The 22,315-nt window shown below is 42.9% G+C and overlaps 1 protein-coding gene across 2 annotated transcripts in view; it reads right to left on the bottom strand.

Annotated features, from left to right (window-relative positions):
- The window catches only part of LOC124268728 (xanthine dehydrogenase-like), a 40,622-nt gene that overhangs the window by 5,226 nt on the left and 13,081 nt on the right, over positions 1–22,315 (bottom strand). Inside the window, exons 12-31 of one of the 2 annotated variants that reach the window (XM_046703753.1) lie at positions 21,889–21,999; positions 21,547–21,613; positions 20,112–20,212; positions 19,769–19,927; positions 18,685–18,807; positions 18,164–18,256; positions 17,626–17,683; positions 12,745–12,894; positions 12,384–12,463; positions 11,958–12,073; positions 11,124–11,228; positions 10,734–10,812; positions 9,374–9,488; positions 8,030–8,110; positions 7,286–7,395; positions 6,200–6,325; positions 4,212–4,373; positions 3,437–3,565; positions 2,584–2,714; positions 476–604 (exon numbers count right to left, since the gene is read on the bottom strand). In XM_046703753.1, coding sequence (XP_046559709.1) covers positions 476–604; positions 2,584–2,714; positions 3,437–3,565; positions 4,212–4,373; positions 6,200–6,325; positions 7,286–7,395; positions 8,030–8,110; positions 9,374–9,488; positions 10,734–10,812; positions 11,124–11,228; positions 11,958–12,073; positions 12,384–12,463; positions 12,745–12,894; positions 17,626–17,683; positions 18,164–18,256; positions 18,685–18,807; positions 19,769–19,927; positions 20,112–20,212; positions 21,547–21,613; positions 21,889–21,999 — 2,225 coding nt within the window. The remainder of the gene's footprint in view (positions 1–475; positions 605–2,583; positions 2,715–3,436; positions 3,566–4,211; positions 4,374–6,199; positions 6,326–7,285; positions 7,396–8,029; positions 8,111–9,373; positions 9,489–10,733; positions 10,813–11,123; positions 11,229–11,957; positions 12,074–12,383; positions 12,464–12,744; positions 12,895–17,625; positions 17,684–18,163; positions 18,257–18,684; positions 18,808–19,768; positions 19,928–20,111; positions 20,213–21,546; positions 21,614–21,888; positions 22,000–22,315) is intronic. The other variant, XM_046703754.1, reaches the window with a different exon arrangement.

The raw sequence follows: 22,315 nt of genomic DNA, 5'->3' as shown, positions 1-22,315 counted from the left end.
AAAATATTTATAGGATGGTGAATCACAAAGTGAAATATAACAGGTAAATACTGCACTACAGTCTTGTTTAAGCAGAAATTATGAATAATTCGATATCACTCTTGTTCTTACGATTTTCGAGAAAGAGACAGTTTACGTCGCATCAGTGTTTCAGAAACGATGAAACATAACGTTGTGTAATAGTCGATACACTACAGACTCTACTATTCATAAAACTAGCGACTTTCCTCTAAACATGACCCCATTGCGCAGATCGATGCTCATGCTGTTGATCACTGGACTGTGTGGTCCAGACTCGATTATTTACAGACCGCCGTCATATAGCTGGAATATTGCTGGGTGCGGCGTAAAACTAAACTCACTCACTCTAAAAATGAGATGACGGGCTCTTCTTCATTACTGAAGTGCAGTTCAAACTAAACCTCAAGATTCAAACAATTCACCGCATCTACATGGTATCCCCCATTTGTCTCACCTCTCCCCACAGTCATACAGGATGTCAACTCTATTTATCTGGTTCTCCCCAGTCAGAACGTCCACCTCGACCTCTGTGCACGTTGCACCGTAGATATTGTAGTTGGTACTGACGCCAGTTGGATTGGTGCTGGAAACACAGATTGATATAAGTTTAAAATATTCTCCGAACGTGTTTGTGAAAAACATGAAAATACGTCCTTTCATAGTTTCGTTGTCAACCCATCTGATTCCTGTCAGGAGAGCTTCACCCTGCTTTAGTTTGTCCAGACTAGGTGAGCCTACAAGAGCAACATATTCATGTATCCAACACAGATTAATTTATACCAAATTCATATATACCACATATTTATACCAAATTTATATATACCAAATACTGTTTAATCAAATGAAATTCCTTATATTCAATACAATTCCTATAAAATGGTAAACATGTATATTAATAATATCTTCGTCGATAGGCACAGACAAAGCATGAAAAGGTACGTGTATGTATTTTTGAGTCCTTGGCCATGAGGCCTTCTCAAAGAAGCCAACTTGTCTCATTAATAAGTGATCGGAGTTTAATAAGTGATCGTATTTCACAAACACTTGCTCATGATGCAGTAGGAATCGTTCTACGGACAGATTTAGCAAAGATGGTTATTTGTATTGTTGCTGTTTGTTACACAATTTATGTGTGCCGGATAGCTCGATCAGGTTTCATTTGCATGCCATTCATATTTCCTACGTTGGCTGGATGTCGAAAGCAGCTTCGACTTTTGAGGAGTAGTCACAACTGGATCCAAATGTAGAATTCCTTTAATACATGCCATTACCGGTTAAGGCATATGGTTCAAGAGTTGCATTGTGGTAATTTGTTTTTAGGGAGTATTCATGACAACAACGCCATGTTAATGACAGCACGGCAAGCTTCAGTTTAGCATTGATGGAATTGTATACTCTTCCAAACAAAAGAAACATGACATGCTGTTTTGGAGTTTATATACTGAGTTCATATAACTAATTCAAACATGGCATCATTGGTCAGTTACAGAAAAATCATCACTTTACAAATTTCCAAAACATGATTATCCAGAAAGTGTTTGGTAAAACCACAAAGGGCTATTAAAGAGTAAAATGTCAGTATCTGGTGAGACCACAATGAGCATCCATAGCAGCTTGGCAGCGGTGACGTCATAGAAAAAGGGAGATGCCGAATGCTGTCTTGAGGAATGTTTTGATACTCTTGCTGAAGTGCTGTGTGCAGTTCTTGAAGTGTCTGAGGTGGCTGATTACGCTGGCCCAAGCGTCGATCAAAAGTATGCCATAGATGTTAAATGGGGGTGATCGAGAAGGCCAAGGTAACGACTGAACATTGCTGGAGGAAGACCTGTCAAACACGTGCAACGTGAGATCGAGCATTGTCATCAACCGTTGACGTTGATGTAGGGAACGACGTGACGTTGGACTGGTCTTCTGGCAAAATGTCTGGTTTTTCTATAGCCAATTACGCACTGTCTGGTCGGAGATTCGGCGCAATCCAGGGATTTGGATTGTTGTGGATGATGCGGCCGCGGTGTTTGAACAAGAATGTCTCAACCGGATGTAGCAATCCTGGGCGGCGGTGATAACTCAAGGTCGACCTGACCTGGGTCTGTCATTAACACTTCCAGTATTTTTGTATCGGGTCCAAAGGTTTGGGATGGTCTGTCTGGACACGCTGAAGGCGTTGTGTCGTTGAGCTTCTGTCAGTCATTTCATTCTCTTGCCGTCTATAGTGGCTTGTGGAGTACCATTGATGTGGCTTTTTAAAGCCTTCAGTCATAGGCTTCAGCTCAGGGTGATACACAATTTCATGATGCATTTCATATAGGGTGGGTTTAGCGATTCACTACAGACGTGAGTGTAACGTTACGTTTTTGTTAAACGTTTCCCTTTTCAAACGTTTTGTCGTCGGCAACCATTCCTCCACATGCTGGGATTCAGCATTGATTGGTTTGTGTCAAACATTTTCCTAAAATTCAAATTTTTCCTATATCAAGTTTCTTTTTTTGAAGAGTATATGTTCAGACAGAGAAAACCCTTTAAAGTATTATATAGTGTGACAATTAACTTATGCAGACTTACAAGCTTCTGGCAGAAAGGTCCATCCCTTCGCTGTAGCACTTAGCTACCAGCTGCTGCCAGGAGGGGTTTACCATCTTGGCCTTGACCAGGGCCATCCGGGTCTTTAGTTGCTGACAGCACTGAATGACTCCCTTTGCAATTAAATAACATGAACGTGTTCAATCCTAGATTTTCAAAAATTGTGTCAACATGTTTAAGAACTGCTTTTATTATTTATTTTTTTGCATCTGTGTATTGTTTAACGTCGCACTAAGCAATAGTACAGCTGTATGGTCAGTGAAAAAATCGAGTCTGGACCAGACAATACAGTGATCAACAGCATCATCATGGGGTACAATGACATGTTTCAACCAAGTCAGTGACCTGACCACCTGATCCCGTTATTTGTCTCTTACGACAAGCATGCTATTGGGTTATGCCACATTATCAGCGCAGCGAGACTGAGCACCCCATCCCGTTAGTCGCCTCTTACGACAGGCCTGGGTTGCTGAAGACCAATTCTAACCCAGATTTCTAACCAGGTATTTGATTTTTTAGGTGATGAAATATTGCTAAAGTTTTGTGTCTCAAAATTTACATGGTCCATAACAAAATGGAATCGTTTTGACGGTTTTTTCGTTACAGTGATAAGAAAAGAGAAAAATGTTTTTAAAGTCTCAACCAAGTCAGCGAGCCTGACCACCCGATCTCGTTAGTCACCTCTTGCGACAAGCATCGGTTTCTGAAAACCAATTCTAACCCGGATCTTCACGGGTCATTTTCATCTTAAGCAATGTTGATGTTTATAAGATTTATAAGGGTCCCATTTGCTAGTCCAACTTAAGATGGTCAAATTGAAAGGTGTGTGTCTTACCAATGCATTGACCTCGCTGGTGATGCTGCCTCCAGTAGTGATGGAATTGGAATCAGCCAGGGTTGTCGTCGGTTTCACTTTTATTGTGTCCATGGGAATACCCAGCTCAAAGGCACAGACTTGCATCATCTGTGAGAAAACTTCGTATCATTGCATTTTCATCGAAAACAAACTACGGTTCGTAGATAACCATCAGAGTTTCATGTATATGTATATACTGCAACACATAAAAAGTCTCGATTATCTGTTGAAACAGTATTATACCATTATATCTTGGCAATTGCATAATCGGATAACAGAATATGATGTCACAGATGTTCGCGATTATCATGCACTCCAAACATCATCTTTCAGCATTAAGAGCTTGGTATATCACAGGAGCTAGAGTGTGTCAGTGAGCGAGGTTGGCTTTACGCCGCACTCAGCAAAATTCCAGCTCTATGGCGGCGGTCTGTAAATAATCACGTCTGGACCAGACAATCCAGTGATCAATAGCATGAGCATCGACCTACGCAATTGTCAGCGAGTCAGTTAGTCGCCTTTTAGGGCAAGCATGGGTTACTTTAGATCAATTCTAGCTCGGATCTCCACGGGTCTACAAGCGCCAGTTGAACGTATCAGATCTTCATCTCTTTGGGTATCAATAATGTAAAACTAATTTATATGCGGAACCATGTCAATCAAATGAATAAAAGACAGATGTAAGATTGTTGCATATTATGTGTATGAAGTAATGCACCTAAACACCCACCAGTCCTACACATAACTCACTGACCTTGGTATTTATTCCCTGGCCATTCTCCACACCCCCGATTGATATAGCGACGGAGCCGTCGCCGTGGTAGATGGTCAGGTAGACGTTGTAGTTGGCGTTCGCGTAGTTCAGGTCCCACCGGAGAGGCATCACGGAAACTCCCTTCTTCTTCCATCTGTTCGCCTTTATATCAACAAAATGAGCAAGTTCACGTATGTTTGTCAAGCGAATGAGTATTTACCTGACATTACTTAACATACATTTTCAGCAACGCCCCGAAGTCATGTCGCTACCATTCTCTTCCCACAGAGGTTACTTGTCATATCTTCCTACGAACCTCTGTTCTAATACGGCCATATTTCCCTGTTCTCGTAAAATCCCCTAGCGGCAAAAAGTCGCAACACGAATTATCTCCCTTTTTTTTATCCAATCAGAACACGTGTTACGTCGACTTAGATCCAGCTTGACTAATACAAACAAATGTGGGGCCACAAATGTCCCCCATCAGCAGGGAATTGTGTTGATGTGACACACAAGACATTTAATGGCTAGCTTGTCCGTTGTCAACGGGGGCGATGGAGATGCCATTGATCCGCCATAACATGACTGAGTTCTGTCTACAAGAAACGTTTGCGCATCGCGCAGGGGAAGAGGTTCTAGTTTACCCGAAGCATACGGAAATTACGGAGGCTTGCGAATGATCACTTTTGAAACAACGTCGCTGATTGCACAACTAAATCTGATTGCAACCAATCACTAATCCTGAACACTCGCACCATGAAAGGGCCGTATTAGAACAGAGGTTCGTAGGAAGATATGACAAGTAACCTCTGTGGGAAGAGAATGTCTCGCTACATGTTGTGAGGCAGTAGAATGAGGTCATTCGTAACTACTCGCCTCTTCCGTTACCTACAAGAAGACTCGTACCCCTATCGTACGACATTATTGCCAAGAATCGTGGCAAACCGAACAAATCGCGCGTAGTAAAACGCACTTCGAAGCATGAAAATGGCGGCGCCGTTGTACTTTGAAACTTCGCTCAACTATGCAAAGCACAATTTAAACATAAACTTTGAGCTAAAAGATCAGCAACTCTAAACATTGAAATATATCTACAAAGGGAATGACTGTATTGCTGTTTTGCCTACGGAATATATGCTATTCTAGGAGTCATGTTTGGAAATTACGAGTTATCTTTCCTTGGTAATAGTGCTAGACTATTTTCATCTCCATGCCCGTTTGCGCTTAGACAGGGCCCAGTCATAAACATTGCCACGAGAGGGGTACGCGACGCCATCCGGCTTGCCGGAATGACACGAGTAGTTACGGATGGAATTAGGTAAGGCATAGTCATGTAGTCAGAAGCAGGCAGTAGCCTATCGTCTGTGCAGTTCACTAATACAATAGGGATCTCTGATACTTTTCAAGTGACTTGTGGCATTCGTCTAATACTGGAAGCCATTTTCACAGGTTCATAGTACACAGTCACTTACGACCTCCGCACTATATTTCATTTGATGTAGTCTATGATATGAGCTGTTTTGGTCAACATGCGTAGGTTGATCCCTTGAGATGTAAATCAGGATGCTTTCTGGTTTGTATTTGATTATTTACAGACTGTCATCGAGCTTGGGTATTACTGAGTGCGGCGTAAAAATACAAACATATGCAAACGTGTATGTCATATAGTTGATCATGTTTTTGCTGTCATTATGTATTACGACTACAACAGAGCATTGTGTCCACCGAGAACATTATCACGCCGAGTGAGTGAGTGAGTGAGCTTAGTTTTACGCCGCACTCAGCAATATCCCAGCTATATGGCGGCGGTCTGTAAATAATCGAGTCTGGACCAGACAATCCAGTGATCAACAGCATGAGCATCGATCTATCACGCCGAAACTATTCCGACCACTATTCCTATTTCAGGACAGTAAAACAGGTATTGGTATAAGTGTTCTCCTGATGCCAGTGTCAAACATTTACAGCAGGTATGGAAGTTACTGTACCTGGTTGAAAGCTGTGACCTGTTGTTTTCTGTTCTGGACATCAGCCGACGTCTCTAGCTGAGCCACCATGTCTGTGATGTTGCAATATTGCAAAACCATTCCATTTGCACTTTTCTGAAAATGTTTCTCAAAGCCATTAAAATAATTTGTTTTTACGTATTTCGTGATTTAGACAAAAAATAATTAAAGTTTAACAGACGAAAACAGGTTTTCGAAGATCGTGAATCTCTTTGAAAGTTTATCGTTCCGTTTTTGTTTGAGAAATAAATTAAATATATGTTGATCATGTTCGCCGACATTCAATTCTGATTTCAGAGTGAAGAAAGTATAACCTGGAGGAAATATATGGACGCATTCGTTAATCACATTTGACAACTGACCGCCTCTGTGGTGTAGTGGTTAGACGGTTCGCCCGGAGAGCGGAAGGTCGCGGGTTCATCCCCGACCGCGTCATAACAAAAGACGTTAAAATATGGTACTTGTTGGTCCCTGCCTGGCGCTCGGCATTAATGGGTACAACAAGGACTGGTCGGCTCGGAGTCAGTATAATGTGTCTGAGTGGAGTATTCATGCTTAACTGCGGCATGATATCTCAGTGGGCTAGCACTATAAAACCAGCTTCAGTCTGGGCTAGTACAAGCAGCCGCACATACACAAACACACGCATGCACGTCGTCATATGAGCCAAATATTCTCAAGTACGACGTTAAACCTAATTTCACCTCACCTCACCTCATTGACATTTCTGAAAGTTTGATGAATATACTAACGAAACACAAATCGAGACTTTCCTATTAAGTGTTACAGAATCTGTCGCCCTGAACAAAGTATACGCAAATTTTATCCCCCTTTATCTAAAGTGAGTTTCTTCTCACAAAGAGACACGTCTTTTATGCATTACTTAACGTCTGAATTTCTTAATCTTTCTCTTAGATATGCCATCTCAGTTTCAACAAAAGGCAAACAAAATCTCAAGGCTTGTGATGATGATCTGCCATTTCCATAAAATTATGTTTTTTCTACTTTTTTTCGTTTGATAAGCGAATACATATATACATTTACATAGCATGCTGGGTATCTACTCACTTGACCCTTGGTGAACAGGTTTATCTTCCTGAACTCCAGAGGATCCATGTTCAGGACTTTGGCGACGTGATCCATCATCGCCTCCATGATGAAGATGGAAGGAGTGGACCCTAAGGAATAAAAGTTACGATTATTTCCACACAAAAAATCTGATATTTATAATAATTGATATCCAACAGAAGGAACCTGTCATTGTTCTTTCAGCGAGTGCCGTATTGCTTGGCGCTGATTGTTGTTCTTGTTTGTTGATGTAGGTTGTTGTTCTTGTTTGTTGATGTTGGTTGTTGTTGTTTGTTGTTCTTGTTGTTTGGTTGTTGTTGTTGATTGTTGTTCTTTGTTGATGTTGGTTGTTGATGTTGTTTGTTGATGTTGTTTGTTGATTGTTGTTGTTTTTGTTTGTTGATGTTGTTGTTCTTGTTTGTTGATGTTGGTTGTTGTTCTTGTTTGTTGGTTGGTTGGTTGTTCTTGTTTGTTGATTGTTGTTCTTGTTTTGTTGATGTTGGATTGTTTGTTTGTTGATGTTGGTTGTTGTTCTTGTTTGTTGTTGAGGTTGCATGACCAAATGCTGTACGAATTTAAATGTACTTAGACTATACAAAGGCACATGCATTTGACCCAACCATACTCTACGTTCGAACACGTGAACATGTGTAATAAGCTGTTCGAACCGTTTGCATACCGTTGCTATGCAACGGATCTGATAAGGATAAAACATAAAATGTAAACTAAAGTTTGTGGTAATACCTGGTCCTCGACAAGCTGTGTTCGTTGGGAGATTCGTCTTAAGGGCGACTGGTTTGAAATCCCAGGTGGGACAGTAGTAGGCTGCCAAGAGAAAGCATTGCCATCATTAACCATCACATTGTATATGGCTTAAAACTGTTATAGATAGAAAGGGATTGACGTTTTTGAAAAGTATTGACAAATTATGTTCATGCAATACAGGGGTATGAAAATACGCATCGATTGTGGTGAGCTTGGTAAGAGCACATAAAGAATATTACAGAATACAAAAGCATATAAAGGCCTATCTACACATGGTTAATTGGTGACATGCTAAGGTTCCTGAAATTGGTCCCAAGGCCACTGTCATATCCGAGATCCGAGTAAGAATTGGTCTCCAGCAACCCTTGACTGTCGCTAGAGGCGACTAACGGGATTATGCCTGTCATAAGTCGTTGAATCAGAATTGTATATCTTAAATTTTCATGATAAATTTTTGATAAGAGCTTTATGTAAATTAAGAATTGGTTTTCATGACTTCTGTGTAAATAGGGCACGGAAACATGGTATTTCTACAGAATGTAAAACTGATTTGATCTGTTCTAATTGTACTACACGTGCTATAGAAGGATGACTTCTATGTCATGTTTTTATGCACCAAGTATCTAAGTTTGCGAAAAAGGTATATGCCTTTTCTTTCAAACACTGTATTAGACAAACATTCACTGTCAAATTTGTTAAATTCCAAGAATATTATGATTGTTAAGTCTGTAGCAATTTATCTCAAACATGTTTTCACTGTGCGTAGCCATAAATGTTACCATGAATGTAACCATATGTTCACGTGACCTGCATAGTATTTTGTAACATCAACAATTGGGGGTTAACAAGTCAGCACAACGTTCACTTTTCAAAGCGTATGAAAATGTGCGCCTGAAAAAAACTCGGCATCCAGGGGGTTAAATTCTCAGTAATTTCTGGTTGTACTGTATATGGATGCCCATGCCATACTATATTTACGACACGAGTGCCTAAATGTTTGTATTTCCCGAGCGAGGGCGAGGGATATACCGATATTTAGGCACGAGTGTCGTAAACATAGTATGATATGGGCACGAACATAATAGTCTATTATTATCGAAGTCGTCAAATTGAGGAAAATAAACCCAAATCTACTTTCAAAACACAGGCTGGCTACCCGCCGTCGCTGCATGTAGAACGCAACGTCATAGACGATACGTGACGTCACAGCAATGTTCATGACGTCACGTCACCATGACAAAATGATATTTTGCCCTAGGGCATCGTATGAAAAATATGAACCCCGATATTTTCGCCCTCGTAGGTTATAAACTTGACTCTTACCATTGTCCATCCATTGTGGGAAAGAAGCCAGCGAACAGTCATTTGGGGACATACCGCAGTCAGCATTCACGGTGTATTGGATTCCTGTCAGTTTACCAGCATTTGTCACGCCCACCTACACGTATAAGGAATCAATAATCTGAACATTGGTAAAGCTCCATTGTACATGGCTGACATTTTGAAGACCATAAATAAAGACCATAGATCCATAACCATCGCTTCATTTTAAGGTGAGGTGAGGTGAAATTGGGTTTAACGTCGTACTTGAGAATACTTCGCTCATATGACGACGTGAATGCGTGTGTATGTGTATGTGCGGCTGCTTGTACTAGCCCAGACTGAAGCTGGTTTTATAGTGCTAGCCCACTGAGATACCATGCCGCAGTGAAGCATGAATACCCAAATCAGACACATTATACTGACTCCGAGCCGACCAGTCCTTGTTGTACCCATTAATGCCGAGCGCCAGGCAGGGACCAACAAGAACCATATTTTAACTTTTTTGGGTATGACGCGGTCGGGGATCGAACCCGCGACCTTCCGCTCTCCTCATTTTAAAGTATTTGGAAGATATACTACAGTGGGTTTTCGGGGAAAGGAGCTTATATATTCTGTATCTAAACTGACAGGCAAAAGAAAGTATACGCCAATGTTTGACGGTGGCTAAAATAGAACAAGAAATTGTTATTTGATATGATGGTGTTGAATTTGATACGAGTATCATCTGTGTTTTGACTTTGACAACTGCTTTCAGCCGAGTAACGTTTGTCATTTATGGGACAAATCCAATTTTCAAATGTATACTTTCTTTTGTGTTTATAGTATTGCCGTTAATGTCGCATACTGAATAACAGACTGCGAGAAAGTGTTGCCCGATTCCAACACTTTGCGATCATATTGTCCCAATCCTTGCATTTGAAATAAAAATCGTCAAAACACTTTCGACATCATTGACAGCTTCGCCGACTATATCCTATATCCGACTATATCCTTAGAATGTGCCAATGATACACTATACCCAGAAATTTGGGCCTCTCCTGCTTCACAGATGGCAGCCGTCACAAACACATGCTACGGCTAGTCAAATATTCACTAAAGAAAACACGTGCAAATAAGGTCAGTGCATCGGTCATCATGTTCGTCTCTGATGTGTCATCCATATACCTACCATCGAACTTTGGGAAAGGTTTACTGGGGCCTAAAATGAACACCACATCATTTTTCAAGATTTTAAACAACTAAGAAATAAAATAAATTTGGCATGGAATGGTCATGTGTACATAAGCTAAGTGTTGTACTTTAGTAAAGTCAATAGGAACAAATGTGATGCCAGTGAATATGTTAAACACATGCTTCTTACTGTGTAATCCGCCAGATAAGGGAAACGTTTCCCGATAGTCTTCATGTTGGTGTGGAAGTTCATACTGAGTCGAACTGGTCTGAAAAATATCAAATATTTTAATGCTGTATTCAATGTTTTTCTCAGACATCACGTTCGGGAGTTTGTTTGCTTGTTGCTTAACGCCACACTCAGCACTATACCAACCATATGACGGCTGTTTGTAAACATTCGGTAAATATTCGAGTCTGGACCAGCCAATTCAGTGACTGATATCATGATACAATGACATGTGTCAACCAAGTCAGAGACCCTGACCGATCCCGTTAGTCGCCTCTTACGAGCCACCGATCTACGGGTCTATCCACAAGTTCAGGGAAGCGGTCCACACTTAAAAAAACTCTGCCTCACCTTCTCATGACGTGGGTGCCGAGAGCAGCAGCACAAGCCGTTAAATGAGCACGTGTTATTTTGGCACCGTACGATCCCCCCAGGCGTCGGACCTCCACGTTGACACTAGCAAACACAAAGAATTACAAATCTGTTTACACATTTCAAGAAAATAAGACATACAATTTTAGTACTTTCTCAGACAAATTCACACATCACATCTTGAAAAAAGCTACCAAAAGGTTATAACACCTACAACGGTGCCGTTTTCGCATTCATTGGCAATACCAGTTTTTATGGTAAAATTAACCATGGACCGGTACTTTGTACGACTGTCAGTCCCAGGGAGCAGCTGAAAAAATGTCTTGCCAAAACATGTGCTTAAACCGACATTCAAAACAAACACATTTAAAAGACTATTCAACCTGCTAACGATGTTTCCTTGTGACCTGTTGAATAAAAAACGGCGGCTACTATTTTAGCCACGTAGCCTGGAACCAAAACTTACGTCACCATGATCGCTTTGCTTTGAGGTTATCTTAAGCTAAGGTGAGGAAGCAGAAGAATGTTTTAATCATTTTCGGGCAATACAGAACAACACAAACGGAATAAAGCGAAAGGCAAATCGATGAATCAGCAAGTGCGAAAAGGATAAGATGTGTGGAGAAAAGTCTAAATGTGAAGAAAACAAAAATATGAAACTTTGGTTGAGCGGATTTGGATGGCTACGAAACAAAGAATGTGTACCAGACACATGTACTTAGGACTGGCAAAACCTTTGAGGCGCTGGTAACTTATTGCCGCCGGTCCTAGGGGCTGATAATGTCAAGATCTACCTGGCTACTTTGTAAGTACCTGCTTTCTGGGATGTTGAGAGCTTTGGCTACAATCAGCTGTTCTAGATCCGTCCACTGTGTGGATGACAGAAGACTCACGCCTGTGCCGTCTTCGGCTGGGTAGCAGATGCTCACCTATTTTAAAAAAATAGAATATATCTTCAAACACTACAAAAACTCGAACGCACTAGTGCTAGGGTAACAGAAATACCTCACTGCTGAACCGCAACCCAAAACCAGGCACCAAAAGAAAATATGCATTCCCTAAGCTTGAGACCATATATCAAAACGTGCATCCCCCAAAACGGAGACCCTATATCAAATGTGAATCAGCTGAACCGGAGACCATATACCATATGTGCAACGCCTAAACGGTGACCATAGATGAAAGCTGCATTCTCAAACCAGACTTCATATGTGGCTATAGATGAAGGCGAAGACTGACCTGCGTTTCCATGTGGAAATGGTACTGATGACCCATCTTAATACGGCCTGAAATCTGTTTGTCCGATGAAGCAATTGCGGCTAAAAGGAAGAATTAAATCATTGTAGGAGACAAATGCAGCTTAAATAACCGACTGATCACCCGTTCATTTATGGATAATCCTTAAAGGAAGATAGGCCATGGCAATAAGACCTAAACTTAGCCAGGACTGTATCAATGATGCTACAAACAAGAAACAATTCAGGCTATGGAGCGTCACAGAGTCTCTGATTAGATTAAAACCATCATTGAAGTTTGAACATACAAGGCAACTACAGTTCATCATTATCATAATGTGTTAATCGTGTGCCTGATTACTTACCTGCAGCATCACCAACTTTGAACTCCTGGGCAACATTTGGAAATACTGACTTCTTCTGAATAGCATCTTCCATTGTAATGATGGGGGGCTGGACGTTCTTGTAGGTAACCTTCACCATGCTGGCTGCTGTGTCAGCTGATAGTTGGTCCACTGAAATACGACACATCCGCTGCAATTCCTGATTGATACGATTTGAATGAAATCTGTACCCTTCCATGTCAATGATTTCGACTAAGTGCCTTACCAGATACGAGGTGATATATGCTGCAAATATTTGAGGCTTGCAGAAATTATTTTATTTATTTATAATGCGCATTTAAAATGCGCTAAACTCCATTCACTAAGTGAATGCTCATAGCGCTAGCAAGCTGACATCACAATCCGATTATTATTACCCAGTATAACCCAAGCTGCCTCTGCGGCGCTAGAAGGTTAACAGTTACATTATTTATCCCACCGGGTACCCATTTTCTGCTAGGTGAACACAGGCAGTTTTGAACAAACTCACTTGCCTAAGGTGAGACCACATGTATCACATGTGCTTCTCTGTAGGGCGGGACTGACGTCCTAAAACTCTCACGAGTCAAGCCTAGCACAATCACCCATCCAAGACCTCGCCGCGCTCAATGTTTTTTTTTAACTTCAACTGATTTGTGACCTAAGCTCTTTGCACAGGACCACAGATATCTTTATCTTTCATCAGCGAGTCTTATGTTGAGCTTCTGAGATTGGATGGAGAGATTTATATGTGTAACAATCATTCTTCCAGCCTTTTCGGTTTGTTAACAATCAAAACCGATGTTTTGGATGTAAAATGTAAGCTATTTTGGCGAAGAAATTTGTAATGTCATATGTGATGCATTTTCATCAAAGGGTATCTTTTGTGGAAGTCTCTTTGCGACGATAGATGTGTTACTCTGATGGAGATAGAGCTTTATCCTTTTCCAGTATTGGTTTAACGGGTAAATATTCCAGTCATGCCACAGCGGCGGACACCAGAAACGGGCTTCACACATTGTCACAATGTGGGAATTGAATCAGTGGGATGAGAATGCCTTAACCACTAGGCCCCAGCCTTAACCACTAGGCTCCTGCCTTAACCACTAGGTTCATGCCTTAACCACAAGGCTCCTGCCTTAACCACTAGGTTCCTGCCTTAACCATAAGGCTCCTGCCTTAACCACTAGGTTCCTGCCTTAACCACTAGGCTCCTGCCGTAACCACCACTAGCTCTGCCTTAACCACTAGGTTCCTGCCTTAACCACTGGCTCCTGCCTTAACCACTTGGGTTCCTGCCTTAACCACTAGGTTCCTGCTCTTAAACCACTAGGTTCCTGCCTTAACCACTAGGCTCCTGCCTTAACCACTAGGTTCCTGCCTTAACCACTAGGCTCCTGCCTTAACCACTAGGCTCCTGCCTTAACCACTAGGTTCCTGCCTTAACCACTAGGTTCCTGCCTTAACCACTAGGTTCCTGCCTTAACCACTAGGCTCCTGCCTTAACCACTAGGCTCCTGCCTTAACCACTAGGCTCCTGCCTTAACCACTAGGTTCCTGCCTTAACCACTAGGTTCCTGCCTTAACCACTAGGCTCATGCCTTAACCACTAGGTTCCTCCCTTAACCACTAGGCTCCTGCCTTAACTCACTTAAAGTCCACTAGGCTCAGGCTCATGCCTTAACCACTAGGCTCCTGCCTTAACCACTAGGCTCCTGCCTTAACCACTAGGTTCCTGCCTTAACCACTAGGCTCCTGCCTTAACCACTAGGTTCCTGCCTTAACCACTAGGCTCCTGCCTTAACCACTAGGTTCCTGCCTTAACCACTAGGCTCCTGCCTTAACCACTAGGTTCCTGCCTTAACCACTAGGCTCCTGCCTTAACCACTAGGCTCCTGCCTTAACCACTAGGCTCCTGCCTTAACCACTAGGCTCCTGCCTTAACCACTAGGCTTCCTGCCTTAACCACTAGGCTCCTGCCTTAACCACTAGGTTCCTCCCTTAACCACTAGGCTCCTGCCTTAACCACTAGGTTCCTGCCTTAACCACTAGGCTCCTGCCTTAACCACTAGGTTCCTGCCTTAACCAGGCTTAGGGGCTCCTGCCTTAACCACTAGGCTCCTGCCTTAACCACTAGGTTCCTGCCTTAACCACTAGGTTCCTGCCTTAACCACTGGGCTCCTGCCTTAACCACTAGGTTCCTGCCTTAACCACTAGGCTCCTGCCTCCTTAACCACTTTAGGCTCCTCCTGCCTTAACCACTAGGCTCCTGCCTTAACCACTAGGCTTCCTGCCTTAACCACTAGGCTCCTGCCTTAACCACTAGGCTCCTGCCTTAACCACTAGGTTCCTGCCTTAACCACTAGGTTCCTGCCTTAACCACTAGGCTCCTGCCTTAACCACTAGGCTCCTGCCTTAACCACTAGGTTCCTGCCTTAACCACTAGGTTCCTGCCTTAACCTAGGTTCTAGGTTCCTGCCTTAACCACTAGGTTCCTGCCTTAACCACTAGGTTCCTGCCTTAACCACTCCTCCCCTTAGGTGCCTCTGCCTTAACCACTCCCATTAGGTTCTCTTTAACCACTAGGCTCCTGCCTTAACCACTAGGTTCCTGCCTTAACCACTAGGCTCCTGCCTTAACCACTAGGTTCCTGCCTTAACCATTAGGTTCCTGCCTTAACCAGGCTCCTGCTCCACTGGGCTCCTTCCACTAGGTTCTGCCTTAACCACTAGGTTCCTGCCTTAACCACTAGGGCTCCTGCCTTAACCACTAGGTTCCTGCCTTAACCACTAGGCTCCTGCCTTAACCACTAGGTTCCTGCCTTAACCACTAGGGCTCCTCCTGCCTTAACCACTAGGCTCCTGCCTTAACCACTAGGTTCCTGCCTTAGGGTTCCTGCCTTAACCACTAGGGTTCCTGCCTTAACCACTGCCTTAACCATTAGGCTCCTGCCTTAACCACTAGGTTCCTGCCTTAACCACTAGGCTCCTGCCTTAACCGCTAGGTTCCTGCCTTAACCACTAGGCTCCTGCCTTAACCACTAGGTTCCTCCCGTAACCACTAGGCTCCTGCCTTAACCACTAGGCTCATGCCTTAACCACTAGGCTCATGCCTTAACCACTAGGTTCCTCCCTTAACCACTAGGCTCCTGCCTTAACCACTAGGCTCCTGCCTTAACCACTAGGCTCCTGCCTTAACCACTAGGCTCCTGCCTTAACCACTAGGTTCCTGCCTTAACCGCTAGGTTCCTGCCTTAACCGCTAGGTTCCTGCCTTAACCATTGGTTCCTGCCTTAACCACTAGGCTCCTGCCCTTAACCACTAGGCTCCTGCCATATCACAGCGGCGGACTGCCAGAACCACTAGCTTCTGCCATAACCACATTGTGGGAATTGCCTCAACCACTGAGAGGATGCTGCCTTAACCACTAGGCTTCCTGCCTTAACCACTAGGCTCCTCCCCTTAACCACTAGGTTCCTGCCTTAACCACTGCTAGGTTCCTGCCTTAACCACTAGGCTCCTTAACCACTGAGGTTCCTGCCTTAACCACTAGGCTCCTGCCTTAACCACTAGGCTCCTGCCTTAACCACTAGGCTCATGCCTTAACCACTAGTTCCTGCCTTAACCACCGCTAGGTTCCTGCCTTAACCACTAGGCTCCTCCCTCAAGCGCTTTTTCCTGCCTTAACCGCTAGGCTCCTGCCTTAACCACTAGGTTCCTGCCTTAACCACCTTAACCACTAGGTTCCTGCCTTTAACCACTAGGTTCCTGCCTTAACCACTAGGCTCCTGCCTTAACCACAGTGGAGGCCAAATGTCGGTTGAAACCACTAGGTTCCTGCCTTACACTGATTTTTGCTAGCCTAATTAAGGAGAACATGTTATAGGTCCTGCCTTAACCACTACGGTCCTGCCTTGATCACTAGGCATAATGCATGTGTAATATTTCACAAAGCGCTAGCAGTAACACCATTGCTGACAGTACTGATGTTCATTGCCTAACCGCTGGGCTTAAGTTGACTTTCCAGATCGATTGGTGAGTTGAGGTGAGGTGAGGTGAAATTGGGTTTAACGTCATGCTTGAGAATAATTCGCTCATATGACGACGTGCATGCGTGTGTATGTGTATGTGTATGTTCGGCTGCTTGTACTAGCCCAGAATGAAGCCGGTTTTATAGTGCTAGCCCACTGAGATACCATGCCGCAGTGAAGCATGAATACCCCACTCAGACACATTATACTGACTCCGAGCCGACCAGACCTTGTTGTACCCATTAATGCCGAGCGCCAGGCAGGAACCAACAAGTACCACATTTTAACGTCTTTTGGTATGACGAGGTCGGGGATCGATCCCGCGACCTTCCGCTCTCCGGGCGGACGCTCTAACCACTACGCCACGGAGGCGGTCTGGTTTATTGGTCGTTTAACGCCTCACTCAGCAACATTCCAGCTTTATGTCAGCGGTCTGTAAATAATCGAGTCTGTACAAGGCAATCCAGTGATCAACAGCCTGAGCATCGATCTGCACAATTGGGAACCGATGATATGTGTCAACCAAACCAGCGAGCCTGATCACCCGATCCGTTAGTCGCCTCTTACGACAAGCATGGGTTACTGAAGATTCATTCTAACCCGGACCTTCACGGGTCCAATCTAGTGATGAACAGCATGAGCATCTATCTACGCAATTGGGATGTGTCAACTAAGTGAGCCAGCTTGACCACCCCGTTGGTCGCCTCTTACGGTAGGCATGGGCAGCTGAAGACTAATTCTAACCCGGATCTTCATGGGTTCTCAGATCGAAATAATTGAACATGTAGAAGGTTAAGTGTACAATACAATGAGAAGGACAGACAGACTAGAACCCAAATAGTTGAACGACCTACCTGCAACGATGATACCAACTGGCTGACCGCTGTAAAGTACCTGGCCACTGCAAAAGATCTGGAAGGAGACACAAAGGTCACTGTGGGATGGTAGTACCTTAGCTTAGAAGATCATTATACATCTTGTGGTCAAATGGACCCAGGAATGCAGAAGTATGCATGACTTTGTTCTTTTATTTACCATTTATTATGGTAAAAGGATGTGCCTTGCAAAATCTAAACAGAACGGATGCAAGCAATCCCCTACCCACATAATTGCTTCGATCCACCCAAACAAAGAAGGTTATATCATAGTTCATATCCGCACCCCAGTCCTCGAAAAACAAGCCAGATGTAAAAAGGCAAATGTTGATGACCAGGAACCACACTGGAAATATAATACCATTCGGCTAAAAAATCCGAGCGCCACTTCTGAAGGTATCTATTTAAGATCTAACAGCCACCAAATCTACCCATGGTGATGAACATTGATAGCGGGCCACGGTACGTATAGATAGTCCTTTTGAACTTTGCAGTGACATGATAAACGTGTCAGTACCTCCTCCACACCAGCTCCTGGCTGTCGGAAGCTGTTGCTGCCTCCCTTAGGTATGTCAGAGGCAGAGATGTACTTCAGGGCTCCTGGATATTTCTATAAAATACAATTTATACATACAGAACAACTCCTTGCATACGTGGACAATACGTGGACAATATGTGCATGAGCATCGATCTGAGCAATTAACAGGCGCGTAGCAGCCAATTCTTTGTATAATCCCGACAGGTTGCAAAGCTTTATATTTAGATAGTATTGAGGGTTTGCCCAACCTTTTAAACAACAATCATGTGTAGGGCCGGGCTTGTTTTCATAATAGTAGCTACGACCCTGATTAAGATGCCACGCCTGTCCCAAGTCCTGACCACCTGATCCCGTTAGTCTTACGACAAGGGGTTGCTGATGATTAATTCTAACCAGGATCTGCACGGGTCTTCATGATACGAAGAGCATATTTTGTTAAACTGATTCTCCAGTGATAATTCCTACGGGCTTAAAGTGATCTTTTCAAGAGTTATGGTTACCAGGGCATCAGAAGTGTCGACGCTGTCGATGTCAGCGTTGCCGACGCTGGTGATGACAAAGGATGCGAAGACTTCGTTTTGAACAGGAGGTACATCATTGACGTACTGCACCCTGCCTGATGTCTGAAACAAATGTTGTTTAATAATGATAATGTATTTTTTAAAGTAAAATTGATATTTCATACTTATCCTGACTCATGATCTTTTGCTTATCTCCCTTTCCCTTTCGAATGGTAGTGGAACACTTGAATCCCTTGAAGTTCCCGAAGCGGACGTATAAATACTCACCCACGAGTTACCTCCCTTGCCCTTTCCAGCGCAAACGTACCATGTGACGTGCCCATACCTGTCAATCTCTCCCTTTTCGCCCAAGCGGATGGTTGGGCGAGCACTGGAGTCCCGTATACGGCAATTGTATCGATATTTTATTGATATTTTATTGATATACGTAGTATGTCCATATCAGAAGTACATCTCATGTGAAGGTATGGGACTTAAACATAACTCTTTGTCTGCTTCTGAACTGACACATACATGATTACCTGTGGTATTATCTGATGCATTACGTTTCTGTTTGACTGTTGGACTTTGTCAACCGCATTAGAGATGAACAGAATCAATTAGAACAATACCATTTCCCATAGAAGAAGAAAAGGTAAGAAGCGGACGAAACAGCAGAACATAAAGCAGGAGGAACGACAGAAGAAGCAAAAGAGGCAAAAGAAACATCAAACAAGAAAACCAGGAAGAAACGTGTGATCGAAGAGGCAGAAGCTGAAGCAAGAGAAGAAGCAAAACAAACTGAAGCCGAAAGAAGCTGCTGAAGAAAAAACAACAACAACAAACAGGTTAAGAAACACACGTTGAAGCAAAAGAAACCGGAGTAGATGAAACACAACAGAGGCAAAAAGAAAACCCTCAAAATACCAGAAGGAAAATATGATGAAGACAAAACAAATTGAAGCAGACGAAACAGAAGCTGGCGAAACAAAAGAAGCTGAAGAAGTGTGGGAAACAGGAGAAGAAACAAGAGAAGCACAATGTACAGCAGGAGAAGATTTCATCACTGATCAACTGATTTTACCTGTAGGGTCGCGTCCACCTTGGTCATTGGCTTAGTCAGGGGATATTCATCTTTACGACTGCCATATGTCTGAGTGCCTGAAGACACAGGCCGTATCAAGTTGGTACCTCCACTCTGGAATCTTGCCGCTGCTTTCTCACCACACATGCCGAGCACGCACTGAAATGAGTTTGTAAATAGGGCTCATTACGTTTAGAGTGCTGAAGTCATGCTTTCACGTCAGGGCCGACACGGCACATATGCAAAACACAAGCGAGCAAAGTCAGTCATCTGTATATATGAAAGAAACGTCTCAAAATGTAACAATGTACAATATTTCCTTTATGTATGCCGAGTTACTAACCTTATAGAAGAGAGATATGGCCAGGCTCTTCCTGTAGGTTGTACTGGACAAGCCAGGGGTGGTGTCGGGAACCAGCTCCGCAGACAGAGTCGTTATAGCACCTAAATAGACAACGAATTAACTAATTTAAAATATACATACATCAAAGGTGAGTGAATGAGTGAGGCAGTTAGATTCAACGCCACCTTGAACAATATTCCAATTATATCGATGGGTGTTAGTTTAATTTGGCAAGGCAACTCAAAGTCATAAGGTTTCACACGCTTACCACTTTGATGAACACAATGTTTGGTGCAAACAAAGGAACGTAATCAGGGCGAAACTGTAAATCTAAGCTGCAGTCAGTGATTTCTGCATTCGTGACCAACTCGTGTTATTCCGGCACAGGCCAAATAGCGATCTCCTTGAAGGTTACGGAAAATGGCGAGTGGTGGCGAATGTGTTTTCTGAAGCGTTCAAGGGACGCAACTCTGAGCAGCGAAATCAAGGTACAAAGACAACTGGGCCACCCTTGGCCTCCTGTTTATAAATGTATGCTTAACACATTGGACTGTTTGTACTTCATCAAAGATGTCTTAAGAAAGGGGTGTTTATGTTCAAACTATTCCTATCAGCACTCGCCTAGAGTCTCAGGTAATCAATGGAAATCAATGGGGATTCTCGACGCTTCTCAAAGACACTGACAGCTAGTATCTATCAAATCATGACGCCATATCCTAAATGTGGTTTTGATGTCAAAAACAAGGTACTGCTTTTGAATCTTTGTAATCATATGATCGATGTGTTATCTGCACCCGAACAGCCCAGCGGATTGCATTTGAAGTGTCTCATCACTCGGGAGACAGAGAGACCTGTGTTTTTGGTTACAATCCCAGTTCGTCAAAATTATGTTTGCGGGTTTGTCAACACCACCACGAACTTGTGGACTTTGGTTAATATCGCAAACATCACATCAACTTATAACTAGACTTTATGGGTAACGATTACTGATATAACAAGTGACTGAGGTAGACTTCTTTGAGTGGCATTTTAGAAGTTGGGAAGTACAATATAGAACAAACTTTATGGATAACAACTTCTTTTTATTGGTGAGTGCGACGTCCTACATGTTCCATTATGCTTGACAAGGGTACAAGAATCTGTATCGAAACGTCGCACTCACCAATAAAAAGAAGTTGTTATCCATAAAGTTTGTTCTATATTGACTGAGGTAGAGTAAAATTCACTTTAGAACGTTATTCAAGTTATACCAAAGGGAGTTAACTCATTATTGAAGGAAAACATGAAGTGATACTGCTTTCCACCCAGATATAGCTGATACCCAGGGATACTAACTGGAAAGTGATTGTACACAGCGTTAAAGCCACCTAAGTCACTTTCTAAAGCCGACTCAGTCACTTTATCATCCCAAAACTAGACCATTTTTGGCGCTTACTGTTGAGTACGGCTGGATCTCCCAATTGCTTGCCCTGAAGGTACGTCTCTGTGTTGGTGGCATGGACCTGCCAAAATATACCATATACCATTGGTCATATACCAGTTTCACATATACTTAACATGATGAGTTACATGTATGTCAAACATTACTCCCAACAAATATAAATATTTTATTGTGGACTCGATATTACCATGTTGAGTGACTGTGCTTGGAAAGACATATAACTTCTACAGGTTAAATATTTGTTTATCTAGAAATCCACATTATTGTTAACAATGGTTTTTCTATGGATAATATGGTTATCCAAAATGTGGTTTGATAGTTTTTATTTGAACGTACCAGCGTTTTACTGATGCCGCCATACACCAGGGATGGTTTTGTCTTGACCAGGAAGTTGTTACTTCTGTCCAGCTGCATCCTGAAGCCTGCGTTCACATAGGCGTGGGCGTTCTGGAAGAAATTGCGTACTTAGATCAAGACGAAAACTGGATGGATATTTGAAACGGCAAAACCAGAGAACGATTACAAAAAAAATAAAATAGTCTCGACTGAGTTCTCCGGATCTGGCGTTTTGCATTGTCCATGTACATTAACGCAGTAGGATACGAATGATGATTCAGTTGTATGCCTGAATTCGATCGCGCGAAGTGAGTAAATATAGTTTTACGCCACGTTAAGCAACATTCCAGCAAATTATCGGTGGGGACTTCAGAAATGGGCATCACCGATAGGACCCATGTGGGGAATCGAACCCGGCGTGAAGAGC

This window comes from Haliotis rubra, unplaced genomic scaffold (assembly GCF_003918875.1).
Source record: "Haliotis rubra isolate DU_JTF1 unplaced genomic scaffold, ASM391887v1 Scf14, whole genome shotgun sequence".
NCBI classification, from domain to species: Eukaryota; Metazoa; Mollusca; class Gastropoda; order Lepetellida; family Haliotidae; genus Haliotis; species Haliotis rubra.
Note: the sequence above shows the minus strand (reverse complement) of the source record. Positions and strands in the feature narration are given on the sequence as shown.